A 20,050-nucleotide genomic window follows, 5' to 3' on the forward strand; every position below is an offset into this window, starting at 1 on the left:
AGGCGCTCTTCTGCTCATCAGCGCTCTCCTGTTCGTCAGCGCTTTCAAGATGATCAGCCCTGCGGTTCCTGATGGTTCCTGTTACGCGCCCTGTGCGCCCACGTTCGCCCTCGCGATCTAGAACTTCGGTTCAGGTCGGGGTCAAGGACTCTTCTTTGCGCAGGCTTCCACGCGTAGCCTTCTGCTCGTCAGCGAGCTCCAGGGCGATTGCGACCACGATTCCCAATGGGGTTTTCGCAGCATGACCAGCCTGGGGAGTTCTTCTGGAGCGTATTTCCAGAACACGGCCTCACCCCGTAAACGCAGAGCATGGCACTTGCAAGAATAGGAGAAACTTAAGGGAGATCTGAGCAACACTCCTCTTTCCTGAACCTGGGTTAGCCCTTCCCCGTCATTCCCTGGAAGGATTTTTGGCGGGGGGGCTTTCCGTTCGAGATTTCTCCATCGGACAAGGGGTGACTGCTTACCTCTTCCTCTGGGAGCTTACCAGGTTCTTTCCCTCCTCGGTTACGGCCCGAGGTTTGGTTCAAGGAAGCTACAGGAAGATCAAGGGTACTTTCCTCCTCTCGAGCTCAGGCACCTTGGCCTTTCGTCGGACAAGCTCGATGTTGTACCATCTGGACGCGCTGACTGAGGTCTTCCTTCGGGTGTCTCATCTGTGGAGGTCGACGACCTCAGACACCCTTCCATCCTTGAGAAGAGTTTGTTTGTGCCCAAGGACAGAGACTTAGACAGCTGCTGTGCGGAGGAAATCTACTTCCGTTTTCACTCCTCCAAGGCGCTTTCTTCCAGACTCTGCAGGGCTCCAGTGCCCTTTTCTTTCAACCACGTCCCTCTTAATGAGAGAATGCCTTGATGAAGTCGTTGAGCTTCAGCACGGCATTTCATTCCCGTGCTGAATCTTGGTGACGGGCAAGAGGGCTCTCGAATTTCGGGAAATTGCTCCCCCAGTTCGAATCTAAATTTCTCTCTTTTTCTTCTGCTTAATATTACTTCGACCTTCTCCTAATTTTATCAACTTTCTTTCATCTTGCTGTCCTATCTCTATGATTATTATTTTTCTTAGTTATATATATATGTAGATGTATGCATATATATATATATTTATTTTATTTGTTCATTTATTTATTTATCTATTTTTTTTTTTCTATTTTATTTAAATGGCGTGGATATTTCCACATTCGTTATTACTGCCTGCTTAGATGAATGGGAGAAGGGATCACGATTGGGAGGTATTCGCATTTAAAGCTATATATGAGAGTATTGGATGATCTCAGCCATCCCAAAGATGATTTGGACCTTTTTGGCGGAACTAGTCTCAAGGGTTGGGTCATCGGAATCCAGGGGGATCCAATCCTTGAGGTGGGACTCTTGGCTTTTGGCCGGAAGCCCATCATTACAGATATGGGGAGGATGATTCCATATTACTTTGGTCTCAGTCCTAACAGGCGGGTTTAGCTTACACCTGTGCCTCTATATCTGTTTTGATGCTATCCTTCGGGTAGGGTATGGAGTGGACCATCGGGGAAGTATACTCTCATTGTGCCGATAGTGGAGAATGCAAATTTCCTTTCCAACGTATGGTACTTTCTTATAATTCTCAAGCAGGTACCCCAACAAAACAACAAAAAAAAACCTGAAAATCCCACCCTTAAATATGGACCCTTCAAATACTGACTCCCCATCCCCTGGATTTGCTATGGACCCTTCAAATACTGACTCCCCATCCCCTGGATTTGCTGACTCCCCCCGGCACTGTTGACGACTTCTGCTACTGTAATTAAGGAAAACTCTGTTGACGACCTTCGAACTAAAAAGGACCACTCTACTGATGTTAAAAAATCTAGCAATTTGGGTAACACAGGGAAACTACGATTCCTTCATGTTTCCCAAATCCCATTAGACAAATTATGATGATATATATAGAGCATTTGAGTGCTATGGATTGATAAAGGAAATAAGGATGAGACTTGGAGATGAAAAATGGGACTCTTGGATATCTTTTGAAAGTCACGATGAGGCGTTTAATGCCACAAGTAATATTAGTAGTATCAAAATTAACGAATTGAACATCATGGGAGCTCTTTGTGATAAGGTCCCAAAGGAATTGGATGTGTACAAACCTGCTGATTGGTTTGAAAAAGATAGAAATGCACCCATGCCTTCACAGAGAAAACCCAAACCACCAATGTGGCTCTTAGCCGAATCTAAAGGGATAATAGGGAATTATTTTAAGATATGTAAGTTTATCCAAAAAAAAGTAGGAACCATAGCACCTGGAGATATATCTCGTTTTGGGAAGAACAGTTATCTCATCCATGCCAAATCTTCGACTCAGTCTGCAATACTGTCTAACTTACAGACAGGCAGTGATGAAATTACATTGGAAATGAAACCTCATCTAAATTTTAGTTATGGAAGGGGAGTGGTCTTTAATAAGGACCTATACAAATTTACAGAGGAGGAGATACTTTCTATGTGTCCATTAAATGTATGGAAAGTGCATAAGGTTCCTGGAACTTCAATGATTATACTCACTTTCCAGGATGCTGATGTACCTTTCCATATTTTTATTGAAAATGAAAGGATTAAAGTTCGGCCTTTCAAACAAAAGCCCCTGCAATGTTTTAATTGTTTTAAATTTGGACACCCATCCAAAGTTTGCAAAAATGGAAAAATGTGTGGTATTTGCTCCAAAACTTATCATGGAGAATGTACACTTGAGGCCAGGTGTTCAAATTGCAATTTGAATCATAAATCAACTGATAGGAGATGCGAACTGTATAAGTTGGAGGAAGCTGCCCTAAACAAATCAAGTTTAGAACACATAAGTGTGGGACATGCAAAAAGACTGTTGAATAAATCAACCAGCTATGCAAAGGCCTTAAAATCAAAGGTAAATTTACCACAGGAGACAGCAACCCCACCTAGCACTGCCAGTAATCCTAAGAAAAGAAATACAACCTCTAATAATAAAGTACTGCATGACAAGGTAATCATATCGCCTTCTGAGGCTTTGCCACAGCATATTAAAAATGGGTCACTGCCCATTTCTGTACAGCCTTCGTCCCCCATTACCAACAATAGTACTAACCTCTCCCAGGCCATGTCCTTGCCTGATTTGATGGAGATGCCACCTGACACCAAGTTACCAGGTGCACCTGTATTGGGGAAGGTGCAAAAACCTGGTAGCTCAAAACCTACTAATCGGAAAAGAGAGAGACCTCCATCTCTCTCGCCCCCTTCCATAAGAAATATCAAAATTACGACGTCAAATAAATATGATGATTTGTCTGTTGATATTTCTGATCTGAAAATCAATTTAAATAAATCGGAAATTCAAGTGGAGGTCCACCAACCTCCTCAACAATCAGATCAAAAAGACAAAAAGAAAATCATAAATAATAAACCCAATCTATCAAGACCCTCTTTAATAAAACCACCTAAAAATAGTGTTAGATCAAAAACTGCTAATGGGAAGACTCCATCCAAGGGGTCTACCAAATTATAAACCATAGTTTTTTCCTCCATTTTGCAATGGAATTGTCAGGGTTTAAGGGCCAAATATGAAGAACTTAAGCTCCTTATTCATGAGCATTCCCCCATAATTATTTGTCTACAGGAGAGCAAACTTGATCATAATACCCCTTGCCCTCACGAATACATTAGTTATAGGACACCATATGATCACCAAGTGGGGAGCCATGGCGGAAGTCTCATATACGTTCGTCGAGATGTTCCCCAAGTTTCTCTGTCTATTCGTACACCTCTGCAGGCAGTGGTTGTACAGATCGACATAGGGCGAAAATATACAATTTGTTCTCTGTACTTGCCTCCAAATGATAACATTTTGTATGACAACTTAGTGGAGGTGATTCAACAACTCCCTCAACCTTTTCTTTTACTTGGAGATTTGAATGGTAGACACCCTTTGTGGGGTGATGTTTTAGCAAACACGAGGGGAAATATCATATCATCAATTGTGGAAAATGAAGATGTGGGACTCCTTAATACAGGAGAGCCCACACACTTTCATGTCCAGACAGGTACCTTGTCATGTATTGACCTATCAATCGTAAGCCCTAATTGCCTTCTCGACTTCGATTGGAGAACATTAGATGATTGGCATACTAGTGATCACGCACCAATCATTATAAACACCAACAATGGTCCACCTTTACAGGGATCGCCATGATGGAATCTTGACAAGGCGGACTGGGATAAATTTTGTGAGCTAAGCGAAATTGAGGGGGATGCAGGACAAGTTGAAAATATCGATGATGCCATAGACTTACTGAATGGAACTCTCCATACAGCAGGAGTCAATTCAATTCCAAAAACAACAGGGTTATTCAAACGACAACCAGTCCCGTGGTGGTCTTCAGAACTAACTGCCCTGCACAGAGCCACAAGAAGATCTTTAACACGATTGCGTAGACGCAGAACTGATGAGAATTTAATTATGTACAAGAAATGTAGAGCACAGTTCCGTCGTGCCGTGAAAGAAGCAAGGCGCCAGTCATGGATGTCTTTTGTTTCCTCCATTAACAGTAGAACACCACCATCTTCTGTGTGGAGGAAAGTAAAAAAGATAGCTGGCAAATTCACCCCCAACCCACCACCAGTGTTGAGGGTGAATGGCCAGTATATAACTGAAGCAAATGATGTTAGCAATGCCCTGGCTAATCATTTTTCAAAAGTATCCAGCAAGTGTGAAGGAGCTCCTGGTCACCAGTATAGGAGCACTGAAGAAAAGAAAATTTTAAATTTTGCAACAAGAAGGGAAGAGTCGTATAATTCTCCTTTCACTGAAAGAGAATTTGATTCCGCACTTGCTCATTGCAATGATACAGCCCCTGGACCCGATGGAATTCCATATGCAATGATTAAACATGTACATTTTAATACAAAGCTATTTATTTTAAGTATTATTAATAGAATATGGCATGATCATAGTTACCCTAGTGTTTGGGAACTAGCCATTATTTTAGCCTTTTTAAAACCCGGTAAAGACAAGTTTTTAGCAGCAAACTATCGTCCTATTGCATTGACATCTTGTTTATGTAAAATCATGGAGAAGATGGTCAATGCAAGGCTGATGTGGTACCTTGAAAAGAAAGGTATTTTATCACCGATTCAATGTGGATTCCGAAAAATGCACTCAACGACTGATGTGTTGATACGACTAGAGTCTTCTATTTGTGAAGCCTTTGCTTCCAAACAGCACCATGTTACAGTATTTTTTGACCTTGAAAAGGCATATGATACCACATGGAGATATGGTATACTTAAAACCATTCATGAATTGGGATTGAGAGGAGAGCTGCCACTATTTATTCAGGCATTTCTTTCAAGTAGAGTTTTTCAAGTGAGAGTTGGGGAAACTATCCGAGAGTAAGTGCCAGGAAGAAGGAGTTCCTCAGGGTAGTGTGCTGAGTGTAACCCTTTTTGCACTAGCAATTAATGGGATATCCTCAGCCATTCCCCAGGATGTTCTCTCAACATTATTTGTGGATGATCTCTCAATATCATTTGCTGGCACCAGAATGGCAATGGTTGAGAGAAAAATCCAACTCTCTATTGATAAAATTATCCAGTGGGCTGACATGAATGGATTTAAGTTCTCGACAAGTAAAACTACCGTTGTCCATTTTTGTCGTATCCGGGGAGTACATCTAGACCCGGATATATACATTAAAAGTCAACGGATACCATGTGCAAGAGAAGCTAAATTTTTAGGTTTGATATTTGATTGTAGGCTGACATGGGTTTCTCACTTAAAAGCATTAAAAGCTAAATGTGTTGAAGCTCTGAATATCTTAAAAGTATTGTCCCATACATCGTGGGGGGCAGACCGCAATACTATTTTAAAATTATACAAGGCCTTGATTTTTTCCAAAATTAGTTATGGTTGTGAGGTATATTCTTCAGCCACCCCAAGCCGGTTAAAAATATTAGACTTGATACATCATGCAGGTATTAGATTGTCTACTGGAGCTTTTAAAACCTCGCCTATCCCAAGTCTCCTTGTTGATGCTGGAGAGTTACCTCTAGACTTTTACCGAATGTCTTCCATTCTTCGGTATTGGTTTAGATTGCAAAGACTCCCTAACTCTCTAGCATTTCAGACTGCAAGCCTTGTAAGACACGCATCATACTTTGAGTTGCACCCAAAATCTCCTCAACCTTATGGCTTTCGGGTGAAACGATTATTAAATAGTCTGGATATAACTAGAAATAAGGTACTTCCATTCAAGGTATCATCAACGCCTCCATGGAAGTTACCGGAGATATCTTTTTGTAAATATTTTATTGGAGATAAGAAGAATATGTCAGACCTAGAAACCAGGTCTCTTTTTAATGAACATGTTAAAGAACATAGAGGATCAACTTTTATCTATACTGATGGCTCCAAATCTGATGCTGGCGTTGGATTTGGAGTACATAGTAATGGTTTTAATTGTAGAGGTGCACTTCCTCTGACCGCTTCCATATTTACTGCCGAACTGTATGGCATATTAACCGCTATTGAGAAAATAGCGTTGGAGAAGGAGGGTAATTTTACAATTTTCAATATTAATCTTACCCGATGATCATGTAGCTGTCAACTCCGTTGCCCGACAGAAATCTACGGTCGGGATACGCCAGCGATCGCTATACAGGTGGGGGTGTACTCAACAGCGCCATCTGTGGTCAGGTACTCCAGTACTTCTTGTCAACAAGACCTCAATTTTTTCCTCTGTCGTGCCACCGGCAAGACCTACATGGATACGCTGTTGATTTTGGAGTCTTTTGTTCACGATTTGGTGAAGTATTTGCTCTGAAATTTAGCCTTCGCTGTACAGGAAGCTTTAGCTCTTAGCTTAGCAAGCTTTTGGTATTAATTTGATTCATTGGTTAACGATCTTTGCTTTACTTTGGAATTCCCCCTTTGACTACTTCTAGAATTCAAGATGTCTGACACTTCCCAAGTTCCTAAATATAGGCGATGTAGTGTTAGGACTTGTAATAGGCGTCTTCCGAAGGCCTCTGTTGATCCTCACACCGTATGTTCCAATTGTAGGGGAAAATCCTGTCAATTGGAAGATAGATGTGGGGAATGTGCTGGGCTTTCGGAATTCGATTTTAATGAATTCCTCAGATATACTCGTAGGTTAGAGAAGGAGAGAGATAGGAGGAGTTCTTCTCGCTCTTTGGATATTTCCTCTCCCCATGCCCCTCAACCTTTTCCTTCCCCTGTGGTGGTGACCCCCGAACCTGCTACGAGTGCTCAGCCTGCAATGGCTGATATGTTGCGTGCCATTCAGGCTCTCGGTGATAAGGTGGAGTCGTTGGTTAGTGACCGCAATCAGCTCTTGGCGGATGTCAGAGAGCTGAAAGCGAAGAGTGCAGTGGGAAGTGTTAGTGCTAGTGCTGTGCATAGTGTCAGTGTCAGTGTTGCGCATGAAGATACATCTGTGCGTGCCAGTCGTCCTCCCAGTCCGGGACCTCTTGCAAGCTCCCAAGCCCAGGGGAGAAGCAATGTCGAAGGACCAAAGGGTTCGGCAGGCCTTGATCGGCGCACAGATGTATCCTCAGTGGTTGCGGACGTATCTGCTAAGGATCGTCCCTTCCACTCCCAGACGAATGAGCCCTTACATTCCTCGTCTGTAGAAGAGGTTTCCAGGAGGAAACGGTGGACTAAGGTCTCACGACCGCTCAAACGTAAGGTCCCTTCCGAGCTAGTCCAACGGCCCAGGTGTAGCCACTGGGTCAGTTCGGACTCGCCGCAGTCATCTGATGACTGCACACCTCCTAAGAGAGGTAGAGTGGTCCCTCAACAGGCCTCTGCTCCAACCACAGTAGACCCTAAGTGGTCCATGCTGCAGACTATGCAGTCTCAGCTTGCGGCTTTTATGCAGGAGTATCAGGCAGAGAAGGTTAACACCCCTCCTCCTGTGAGAGCTCCTCCACCGTTGCGCAGTCCTCACTGCCAGACGCATGTTCGTGCTGCACCTTCTGCTTACATGCGTGAGCTGCCGCATCGGGAGTTGCCGGGTTCCAGCACTATGCGGCATTCTCCTCAACCCATACAGCATACTCCGCAGGCCTTACAGCATGCTCCGCATACCATGCAGCATGAGCCTCATCCCATGCAGCATGAGCCTCATCCCATGCAGCATGAGCCTCATCCCATGCAGCATGAGCCTCATCCCATGCAGCATGAGCCTCTTTCCATGCAGCATGAGCCGCATGCCATGCAGCATGAGCCGCATGCCATGCAGCATGAGCCGCATACCATGCAGCATGAGCCGCATCCCATGCAGCATGAGCCTCATACCATGCAGCATGAGCCTCATCCCATGCAGCATGAGCCGCATGCCATGCAGCATGAGCCGCATGCCTTACAGCATGCTCTGCATACCACACCGCATGCTCCTCAGCCCACCGCAGACCCTCCCTCACGCCGGCCCTCTGCTTTTGTTGTTACCAGCTCACACTCCGTCCAGCAGAGGCATGATGATGGATCCGCAGGTACGCATGCACCCGTTCTGCAGGATTCAGCCGTTCAGCTTGCTGCTCTGCCTTTGCCTCTTACAACTCAACTGTCGGGTGAGGAGGTTTCTGAGGATGAAGCTGCTCATCTAGATGATCCTCATTCTGATGTTGAAGGACACAAGTCTTCGCCACCCTCCTTAGACTTCCGCAAAGTCCTTGCTTTGTTCAGAGAGTTGTACCCTGAACACTTTGTGTCTGCAACCCCTCGTTCTCCTCCCTCCGAGTTTGCTCTGGGCATGCAGTCTACTGCGCCTGCCTTTACCAAGCTTGTTCTCGCCAGATCATCAAGGAGAGCTTTGAGGGTTATGGGGGATTGGTTGCAGTCCAAGAAGCAACTGGGAAGGACCTCTTTTGTGTTTCCTCCTCCCAAGCTGGCTTCTAAGTCGGGCGTCTGGTATGCCACGGGAGAGGAACCTGGCTTGGGGGTTCCTGCCTCTGCCCAGGCCGACTTCTCAAGTCTGGTTGACTCTCCCCGCAGGTTGGCTATGAGACGTTCGAAGATCTGCTGGTCCTCTTCAGATCTTGATCACTTGTTAAAGGGAGTCTTTCGTGCCTTCGAGATATTCAACTTTCTCGATTGGTGTCTGGGAGCCTTAAGCAGGAAGACTTCCCCTTCTGACAAGGACTCAGCCATGCTGATCATGTCCAGCATGGACAAGGCAATACGAGATGGGTCTGGCGAACTTGCGGCTTCTTATGTATCAGGGGTCCTCAAGAAAAGAGAACATCTGTGCTCCTTCTTATCTGCTGGTATCACCCCTTGCCAGAGGTCAGAGTTGCTGTTTGCTCCTCTTTCTAAGTGTCTGTTTCCGGAGGAGTTAATTAAGGGGATGGCTGCCTCTCTTCTCCAGAAGGATACGCATGACCTCATGGCTTCTTCTGCACGTAAGGCTAAGACCTTACCTTCCGTGACCAAACCTTACCGCCCCCAAGCAGTTGATACACCTGCTTCCAGGTTCATCCCGCCCTTTCGTGGCAGAACCTCCAGCAGAGGAGGTACCCGTGCAGACAGTCACCGTGGCAAGTCCAAGAAGGGTTCCAAGTCCACAAGAGGAAAGTTTTGACTGCCTTCCTCTCCAGACAGCTGTAGGAGCCAGACTCAAGACCTTCTGGCAAGCTTGGGAGAGCAGAGGTGCAGACGCTCAGTCTGTGAAGTGGCTGAGGGAGGGATACAGAATTCCGTTCTGCCGCAATCCCCCTCTAGCTACATCTCCCATCAACCTCTCTCCCAACTACAAGGAGAAGGACAAGAGGCTAGCGTTGCAACAAGAGGTGTCGCTCTTGCTACAGAAGAAGGCAGTGGTCATAGTCCGGGACCATCAATCCCCGGGCTTTTACAACCGTCTCTTCCTGGTAGCCAAGAAGACAGGAGGTTGGAGACCGGTGCTGGACGTCAGTGCGCTCAATGCTTATGTCACCAAGCAGACGTTCACGATGGAGACGACGAAGTCGGTCCTAGCAGCGGTCAGGCAGGAGGACTGGATGGTCTCGTTAGACCTGAAAGACGCATACTTTCACGTCCCCATCCATCCAGACTCCCAACCTTTCCTGAGATTCGTCTATGGAAAGGTTGTGTACCAATTCCAAGCCCTGTGCTTTGGCCTAAGCACGGCACCTCTTGTGTTTACGCGACTGATGAGGAATATTGCGAAATTCCTTCACTTGGCAGACATCAGAGCCTCCCTCTATTTAGACGACTGGCTTTTAAGAGCTCCCACAAGTCGTCGCTGTCTGGAGAATCTCAGATGGACTATGGATCTGACCAAGGAACTGGGCCTCCTGGTCAATTTAGAGAAGTCCCAGCTCGTCCCATCCCAGACCATCGTTTACCTGGGTATGGAGATTCAGAGTCGAGCATTTCGGGCTTTTCCGTCGGCCCCAAGGATCAACCAAGCCCTAGAGTGCATCCTGAGCATGCTGAGAAGGAACCGATGCTCAGTAAGGCAGTGGATGAGTCTAACAGGGACACTCTCATCGCTGGCCCTGTTCATCGAGTTAGGGAGACTCCACCTCCGCCCCCTTCAGTATCATCTGGCTGCTCACTGGATCAAGGACATGACGCTAGAGACGGTCTCAATTCCTGTTTCCGAAGAGATGAGGTCTACTCTAACGTGGTGGAAGAACAGCATTCTTCTCAAGGAAGGTCTTTCGTTAGCTGTTCAGACCCCCGACCACCGTCTCTTCTCGGACGCATCAGACTCGGGCTGGGGTGCGACATTGGACGGACAGGAATGCTCGGGAACATGGAATCAGGAGCAAAGGACACTTCACATCAATTGCAAGGAGTTGTTGGCGGTTCATCTGGCCTTAATGAACTTCAAGTCCCTCCAGCTAAACAAGGTGGTGGAGGTGAACTCCGACAACACCACAGCCTTGGCTTACATCTCCAAGCAGGGGGGGACTCATTCGAGGAAGTTGTTCGAGATCGCAAGGGACCTCCTCATTTGGTCAAAAGATCGAAGGCTCACGCTGGTAACGAGGTTCATTCAGGGCGATATGAATGTCATGGCAGATCGCCTCAGCCGGAAGGGTCAGGTCATCCCCACAGAGTGGACCCTTCACAAGGATGTTTGCAGCAGACTTTGGTCCCTGTGGGGTCAACCAACCATAGATCTGTTCGCTACCTCGATGACCAAGAGGCTCCCTTTGTATTGTTCTCCGATTCCAGACCCGGCAGCAGTTCACGTGGATGCCTTTCTGCTGGATTGGTCCCATCTCGACCTGTATGCATTCCCGCCGTTCAAGATTGTCAACAGGGTACTTCAGAAATTCGCCTCTCACATAGGGACACGGCTGACGTTGGTTGCTCCCCTCTGGCCCGCGAGAGAATGGTTCACAGAGGTACTGCAATGGCTGGTCGACGTTCCCAGGACTCTCCCTCTAAGAGTGGACCTTCTGCGTCAACCTCACGTAAAGAAGGTACACCCAAGCCTCCACGCTCTTCGTCTGACTGCCTTCAGACTATCGAAAGACTCTCAAGAGCTAGAGGCTTTTCGAAGGAGGCAGCCAGAGCGATTGCTAGAGCTAGGAGGACATCCACTCGCAGAGTCTATCAATCTAAATGGGAAGTCTTCCGAAGCTGGTGCAAGGCCTATGCAGTTTCCTCAACCAGTACCACTGTAACCCAGATTGTTGACTTCCTGTTACATCTAAGGAACGTTAGATCCCTATCAGCTCCTACGATCAAGGGTTACAGAAGTATGTTGGCAACGGTCTTCCGCCACAGAGGCTTGGATCTTTCCTCCAACAAAGATCTGCAGGACATCCTTAGGTCTTTTGAGACCTCTAAGGAACGTCGGTTGTCCACTCCAGGCTGGAACCTAGACGTGGTCCTAAGGTTCCTGATGTCATCTAGATTTGAACCGCTCAAATCAGCCTCTTTCAAGGACCTCACATTAAAAACTCTTTTCCTCGTATGCCTAGCAACAGCTAAGAGAGTAAGTGAGATCCACGCCTTCAGCAGGAACATAGGTTTCACTTCGGAAACGGCTACATGTTCCTTGCAGCTCGGTTTTTTGGCTAAAAACGAGCTTCCTTCACGTCCTTGGCCTAAATCGTTCGAGATCCCTAGCCTATCCAACTTGGTGGGTAACGAGCTGGAGAGAGTACTTTGCCCAGTCAGAGCTCTTAGGTACTATCTGAAAAGGTCGAAACCCTTACGAGGACAATCAGAAGCCTTATGGTGTGCTGTTAAGAAGCCTTCGCTACCAATGTCTAAGAACGCAGTTTCTTACTACATCAGGCTTCTGATTAGAGAAGCTCATTCTCATATGAAGGAAGAAGACCTTGCTTTACTGAAGGTAAGGACACATGAAGTGAGAGCTGTGGCTACTTCAGTGGCCTTCAAACAGAACCGTTCTCTGCAGAGTGTTATGGATGCAACCTATTGGAGAAGCAAGTCAGTGTTCGCATCATTCTATCTCAAAGATGTCCAGTCTCTTTACGAGAACTGCTACACCCTGGGACCATTCGTAGCAGCGAGTGCAGTAGTAAGTGAGGGCTCAGCCACTACATTCCCATAATCCCATAACCTTTTTAACCTTTCTCTTGATTGCTTTTATTGTTGTTTTTGGGTTGTACGGTCGGCTAAGAAGCCTTCCGCATCCTGGTTGATTTGGCGGGTGGTCAATTTTTTCTTGAGAAGTGCCTAGGTTAGAGGTTGTGATGAGGTCCTTTAGTATGGGTTGCAGCCCTTTATACTTCAGCACCTAAGAGTCGTTCAGCATCCTAAGAGGACCGCTACGCTCAGTAAGGAAGACGTACTTATTAAAGGCAGAGTAATGGTTCAAGTCGACTTCCTTACCAGGTACTTATTTTTTTTTTATTGTTATTTTGAATAACTAATAAAAATGAAATACGGGATACTTAGCTTCTTTGTTAACATGTATACTGGTCTCCACCCACCACCCTGGGTGTGAATCAGCTACATGATCATCGGGTAAGATTAATATTGAAAAATGTTATTTTCATTAGTAAAATAAATTTTTGAATATACTTACCCGATGATCATGATTTAAATGACCCGCCCTTCCTCCCCATAGAGAACCAGTGGACCGAGGAGAAAATTGAGGTCTTGTTGACAAGAAGTACTGGAGTACCTGACCACAGATGGCGCTGGTGAGTACACCCCCACCTGTATAGCGATCGCTGGCGTATCCCGACCGTAGATTTCTGTCGGGCAACGGAGTTGACAGCTACATGATCATCGGGTAAGTATATTCAAAAATTTATTTTACTAATGAAAATAACATTTTTTAGTGATGCAAGGAGTGTCCTTCAAGCTATGGAAGTTTTTAATTCTAATAACCCAATAGTTTTAAAGATTTTAGAATGGCTTATCATTATTGGACAGAGAGGTATAACAGTTCAATTTTGTTGGGTTCCAGCACATGTAGGTGTGTCCGGGAATGAGAAGGCAGATTCACTGGCTAAGGAGGCTGCATCCGAGTTGCTGCCAAGAAGGTATCCCATTCCCTGTGATGATTTCTTACCTGACATCAAGAAATTGGTTTGCAATAAATGGCAACAGCAATGGGATAGTCAAGATGGCAATAAAATGCGAGAGATAACAAATGACATATCTCCTTGGAGGTATAATATGATGCCCCGAAAATGGGAGACGTCTCTTTGTCGTCTCCGTATTGGTCACACTCGGTTGACACACGAGTTTCTGCTGAAGGGCCAACACCAACCGTATTGTGATGACTGTTTAGTACCTCTAACAGTAAGGCATTTGTTGACCGAATGCCCCAATTATAACAACTTGCGGAATAGATATTTGTTTGAGGCTCGAGGTGAGGGTGGCAGGTTCATCCTTGCCAAGATTCTTGGAAATGATGTGTCCTACCATGCAAGTGGCATTTTTAGATTTATTTCAGGAGCAGGTCTTCTGAAAAATATTTTAACTTTTATGACATTCAATTTTTATGATTTTAATTGAATACTATTTAATTTTTATTTTATTTTATTTTTTATTTTTGTATACATAAATTAAATGTTACCGGCGTCAATGACCTTGGATGTCAGGATGCCTGAAAACTTTAAATCATTCATTCATTCATTTCAACCACGTCGGCCTAAGTTATCGGCTACGACAACTGGGACAAGGTGTCCAATTGCAGTTTCCTCCTGTCAGGAACAGATGGCACGGGAGACTCCCCCGGGGGGGCATAGTCCTAAAAGGAGTTCACGAACTCTAGGATTGCAGGTTTTTCGCTGGGAGGATGCTTAAGGTTACTCATCCGAATGACAGCTTCCCGATGCCCATTCCCGTACAATCTCTGTGATTAGCCAAGGATATCGCGCCTGCCGTCTCTGTCAGCGAATTCAGTGTCTCTGAACCTCTATGCCATAGCGTCAGCAGAGTTGCCCGGTTGGGCAGAATGATCCATACCTTAGGCGAAGGTCTTCCTTAGGATCATCGACGGCTTCACCCCCGGCCCCCTCAGTCGATCCTTTCTTGTAAGGAAGGATCTGAGAGGGGATGTCCGTAGTCGACCTCTCAGCCCTGATCAAGTTTGTCGAACAAACTTCGGCCAGAGTAGACCAGCAGAATCGATCAGACTGGTAACGAGGCGACAGGACTCCTTAAACCCTGGATCGGAAGGACGGGTACTTTCAGTTTCCATCCATCTTCCAGGGTGCTCGTCGAATTCAGCCTAGACTGCAAGTATTCCTGCTTATGATGCAGTGTGGCTATCCCGCCGTGGCATAGCAGGTTTGTTTCCCCAGAGAACTTTCCCTCCCTTCCTCTTGGCCGCTCAGGTGCAGGCTTCCGCCTCCTCTGCTGTTTGGAGGGCTGTTCAACTCCGGTAGGCTCGGGTTCGACCTTCTTCAGCGCCGGGACAAGCTTCCGGATGCTTACCATGAGTGTGGGCTCATGGTATTTTGCTTGGAGCCTTCTCTTCCTCTGCCTCAACATCTGGAGTATCTGGCCATGATATTGAGTCTTACCACGTTGGAAACCCCGCTTCTCGTCCGTCCAGCGAGGTTAAGCAACGTCGGTACTTGGATGGGTGACCACCTGGGGACGCCAGATTCTGTTACCACATCCTTCGAGCCTTCCTTTCGGTTGACTGTGGCAAGACTGAGGAGAGTCGCAGTACCTGTTCTCAGTCAAGCAGAGCTTTCAGCCCTACCTTGGAACGTTTCCTAGTTTTCCTTTCCTCATTGACCCGTCTATAGTCCGAACGGTCGCCTCAGGATAAGTTACATGTGGGGCGATCCAAGTTCCGGTGTCTTCAGGCAATGTTTAACCGGACTCCCTGGCCCTAGGGGACCAGCGGAACTATTAGACCTGCAATGGGTGTTGACCTATGGAGCCTCTTGATGGTAGTGGATATTCTCGTCCTTTCCCCACATTCTTGATGCGGTTCTCGGACTCGTCAAAGGAAGGGGGGGGGGGCATGTTCCGGTCCAGGCCTATGGTCAAGACCTGAAGGATACCTCTCCATCATTCAGGCAGGCTTAGGGGCCTTAGTCTGGCCCCTCTTCAGATCCTACAGCTCCTGCCGAGTCGCCCCGTTGCGCGTCGACTTCATTCTAACCAGCAGGGGACGCATTTTCACACCTTCACATCTTGCAGTAGAGATACCGGGATGATTGAGATTCTCTCAATACCACCATCGGCTCTCTCATTCCAGGCAGGGGAATGTTTCTCTCAGCCTATCCGAGCAGAGCCTCGTAGAGAGAGTGTACCTGGGGGTCTTTGACCTTGGGTAACCAGCAAGTGCTGGTCTGGGGGACCTGATCGCGACAGCTTGGAACCTCAAGCTTCCGCTATTCTTCCCCCCAGTCTCAGACCCCGAGACTCTGGCAAGATGCATTCCGGTGATGGTGGGACAACTTCGACGCTGCGTCTTCCCTCCTTTTTGTCTGTGGACAATGGGTCTCAACAAGACCAGGTTGTCTGTCAACCTTTCAATGGGAGAGCTCCAGTGGGACTATGCGCAGAACGGTTTCTGGACCCTCTGCTTCCCCTGACGGAACTCCCGGGAGAGCTTCTCCCACGGCGCAGACTACTCAAGCAACCACACTGCGACATCTCTCCCGAACCGGGGCGTCGCTTCGGCTTCATGCCTGGAGACACTACGCTTCCTCCTCAAGAAGAGACAACCCGCTACAGTCGCGGTACGGAGGTCGCGTCATCTGCGATAGTCATCCACAGGGGTCTCCCAGGCAAAGTGAAGAGTCTAAGGTGGTGGGTACCGTGGGAGATATACCTCTTCCCTTGAGGCCTCTTCTCCAGCAATAACGGTCTTATTGCCTTTCGGCGGGAGGAAACTCCTTTCCGCTCTCGGCAATGAAGCCTGTCGCTCAGCTTAAAGGAATAACTTTTTCCTGCCCGCTGGATCTATCCTCGCTCATGCGAAGCTACGATCGTCCCTGCCCTAGTCGGAGGAAGACCTCCAACCTGGAGCATGGCTCGGATTTTTAGTCCTTTAAGAGATCTTCTCAAGACCCTTTACGACAGGCCTCGGATTGTATTCCGCCTTGGGTCTTCTGCTCACTCTGGCCACAGCCAGTGTGTAAGCAATCTTCTTGGTCTCTTACTACTCCCCCCTTTCTAAGGAAGAGGGGAAGGCAACATTCAGGCTCGCTCCTGAGTTGTTGGCTAGACTCAGAATCTGAGGGTCCCGGCCCTTCGGTCCGATTCATTCAAGATTTCGAGTCACCATTCTGTATCTGATGTCCCAAGACCTTCTCTTTCTTGCCAGTAAAGGAATCGAGAGGTTAGCGCTGGGAACAGCTGCAGTTTGTCCTCAGTTGCAGCCGATTTGGGAGCACAAGGAGGACGAGTCACCAGTATACCTCTTCAGCCCGGACTCAAGGACATTCATCTCGACCTGTCTCCAGACCCTCCCCCGTCACGTCGCCCTACAGCACAATGTTGGATACATCGCAACGTCCCTCGCCTTCGAGTAATACTACTCTGTGACGCAGGTGCTACAAGCTGGAGTCTGGAAGCGTCTAATGACCTTCGCAGCCCGCTTCCTGCAGGGCGTGACCCACAGGAGTCTCGATACGTTTTCTATCGCTCTGTGGTGGCTACACAACAGCTGGTCTAACCTCAGGCTCCTTTTTGGACAGGTAGCAGAAGGTTGAGGGCATTGTTATCAGGTTTTAGTCTGCATGAACGAAAGAAGTATGTCTGGCCCTCACTACTTTCTTCATCATCCCCTCTACGGGTAAGCAGCATCCTGGTCTCTGCATAGCTCACCTCGAACCTCTGCAGGTAAACCATGCTTCCTTGTGTTCCGAGTATTGAGTCAATACTGTCGCGTCCCCCATACCCTGACGAGGTGGTATTGGGAACGTCCTAACCCAGAGTTCCTTCTGGAACTCCAGGTCAACTGCCTAGGACGGGTCACACTTCTTCCTTCACACACAAGCTTACGTAGGCCACATGGTTCCTTGCGGAGCAAGGAACTTGTGAGGTGCAGGGACTCCTTTTCTTGAGTGCGACTCACTCGGATTCTAAGTCCCCGGGTAAAGCCAAAGCCAGTATGGCTGGGGACTTTCCACCCTTCCTAAGGGATAAGTCACCCTTTGTAAATAGCGTGGTTTGTATTTCGGTTACGGAACAAATGACAAATTCGAAGATAATTTGTATTTTTCCTAACCATACAAACCTTAGCTATTTACACATATTTGCCCGCCAGCCCTGTCCCCCAAGACAAGTCCTACCGCTAAGTGAAAGTGAGTATTCACCTGTGTGTGAGGGGGAGGAGGGGTAGCTAGCTACCACTCCCCTACCCCCCCCCCGCTAACTAGCGCGGGGGTAATACACCCTCGTTAAATTCTAATGGCTCGTCATTTCAGCTACGCTAAAAGGTAACCCTTTGTAAATAGCTAAGGTTTGTATGGTTAGGAAAAATACAAATTATCTTTGGATTTGTCATTTTATCGGGAATCAACTGCATATCCTTGTCGTTTTTCTTTAATGTTTCTTGAGAACATGATCTGCCAACACATTTAATCTAAAAAAGAAAAGCAAAGATTATAATGGCCCAATTATAAGGTAGTAGAGAAGTACATATGTTCTGCACTGTGGACAAAATTAATTGGGAGCTAGGTGGCCTGTCGGGTGGCCAGAGCTTGCCCTCCACCCGCCAGCTACTACAGTACAACTGTCTCGTTAAGAGTTCTAATGGTCGTTTTCCGGCTTTGCTAAAATCATGTCTGTAAACGATGATGGTTTGTATTTGTGTAGGACAAAAACGCTTCAATAATTGGATTTACTTTCTTAACTGTCACTGTAAATATTGACTCTTGTAAGTAATTTTTAGTTTATAACCTTTCATAATACAGTTTACACATTGGTTTCCCTTTTCAGTCATAACATCATCATCTACACATTACAATAATACAGTATTACTTTCATGGAGGACATTTACAATAATACACAGAAAATTGTCATTACAACTTACTTGAGGTTTTTTTGTTTCATCTTTACAGGCTGCCGAAAATGCACAGCGTCAATCAAGGGGAGAACCACCTCTACCGGATGAAGATATCAATAAACAATTCAAGCCCATCCCTCCTCTGCCTCGTCTGGATGCCATGATTACTTCAGGACAGATTTCTAATTATTGCAAACAAATATCTCAGTTTTGTAGTCAATCTCTTGGTAAGCTTTATGTTGCCAAGGCTTTACAACATGAAAATAAGTAATTATTACAAATCTGTAATTGTATGTGGAAATTTGGCTATATTTAGCAAGCAAAGAGGACAGATGAGACCAGCATACTTTTAATTTTTTCACATGGAAAAGTAAAAGAATCAACCTTAAGAATTTTTTTATTACAACCTTATGTACATGTATCTACTGTATAAAATAAATTAGTGTAAAACATTCATCAGCAGTAGTAGAAAAATCTACAATTTAAAAAACAAAATTCTTATGCAAACTTGTATTTGTGCGTCTTTTTTTTTCTTTCTTTTTACTTAATTGTACTGTAAAATGCAGCCAAGACAGGGTCTAAAAATCTATTCCAAATGATTCTGGATAAAAGGATATAGATTTTTATCAATAATTTAGTCAATTTTCTTATAACCTAAAGTAAGTTTAACCCACATTACACTGCTCAGAATCTCAGCTATTACAAGGTCCGATTGCCAGGCCCCTGGCCTAAATCTGATACAGTATTCAAATCCATCTACAGTATAAGGCTGGAAAATTAATGCTCATTATCATTTCCCTTTGAAACTAAATAAACCTCTATTCTCTATTCACAAACTTTAACCACCTTTCCTACATATCCTGATGAAAAAGGCACAAGATTATTCCTGCACTCTGTTGAAGATACTAACTTGTTTGGGTATTGCTGCTATTATTTTTTAATCTAAATCCAGTGAAGAAATCAAAACAAGATCTTGAAGCCCTGTAAAAACACTTGTATCTAATGACATTAATTTACTTTTAGAATATTATGCCAGAACTAGGCTTAATTTCCATAACATTTAGTGTAAGAGAAACCAAAAAGAAAATTTGCATTAGTTATGACAGTGCTGCACCTTGGCAATAAAACATCTTGACTTTTTGTAGTGTAATTTAACTAAGTTAAATTGTTAAATTAATCATGTAAAAAAAAAAATTACAAAAAGTCTTTTCCAGGAAAGCAAACGTTTTTAAGATTGTAATGTCTTGAAAAATAGATTAAACTACTTGTTATAAAAAGACTAATAAAACAACATTCAGAGAAAATGCGCTGTCCCCTAATAGAAAAAGTTACTGTACTATAAAAGGATGATACATTGTTCAAAATTAATTTCCATGGTTAACGTTTACTATCTATCATGCATTGAATTACTTTACTAAAACATTTAAAACGTTGGTGATAGAACACTTTGGTGGCATAATATGATTGTGGAAAATGTCTAAAAAATATCTGCTGATTCTGTATAAAAATTGGCATCAGATCTTTCAGCTTTGTACTCAGTTTACAAGAAACTTTTAACGATAAAATTCATCAACCCCCATCAGATTCAGAAGATCGTAGACAAAAGAGGA

At 45.5% G+C, this 20,050-nt stretch overlaps 1 protein-coding gene across 1 annotated transcript in view; it reads left to right on the forward strand.

Annotated features, from left to right (window-relative positions):
- Positions 1-18,832, forward strand: part of eIF3h (eukaryotic translation initiation factor 3 subunit h) — an 81,805-nt gene extending 62,973 nt beyond the window's left edge. The window contains exon 6 of the mRNA XM_068381752.1: positions 18,496-18,832. Coding sequence (XP_068237853.1) covers positions 18,496-18,711 — 216 coding nt within the window. The 3' untranslated portion in view covers positions 18,712-18,832. The remainder of the gene's footprint in view (positions 1-18,495) is intronic.
- Positions 18,833-20,050: the final 1,218 nt, after the last annotated feature.

Source organism: Palaemon carinicauda, chromosome 10 (genome assembly GCF_036898095.1).
Source record: "Palaemon carinicauda isolate YSFRI2023 chromosome 10, ASM3689809v2, whole genome shotgun sequence".
NCBI classification, from domain to species: Eukaryota; Metazoa; Arthropoda; class Malacostraca; order Decapoda; family Palaemonidae; genus Palaemon; species Palaemon carinicauda.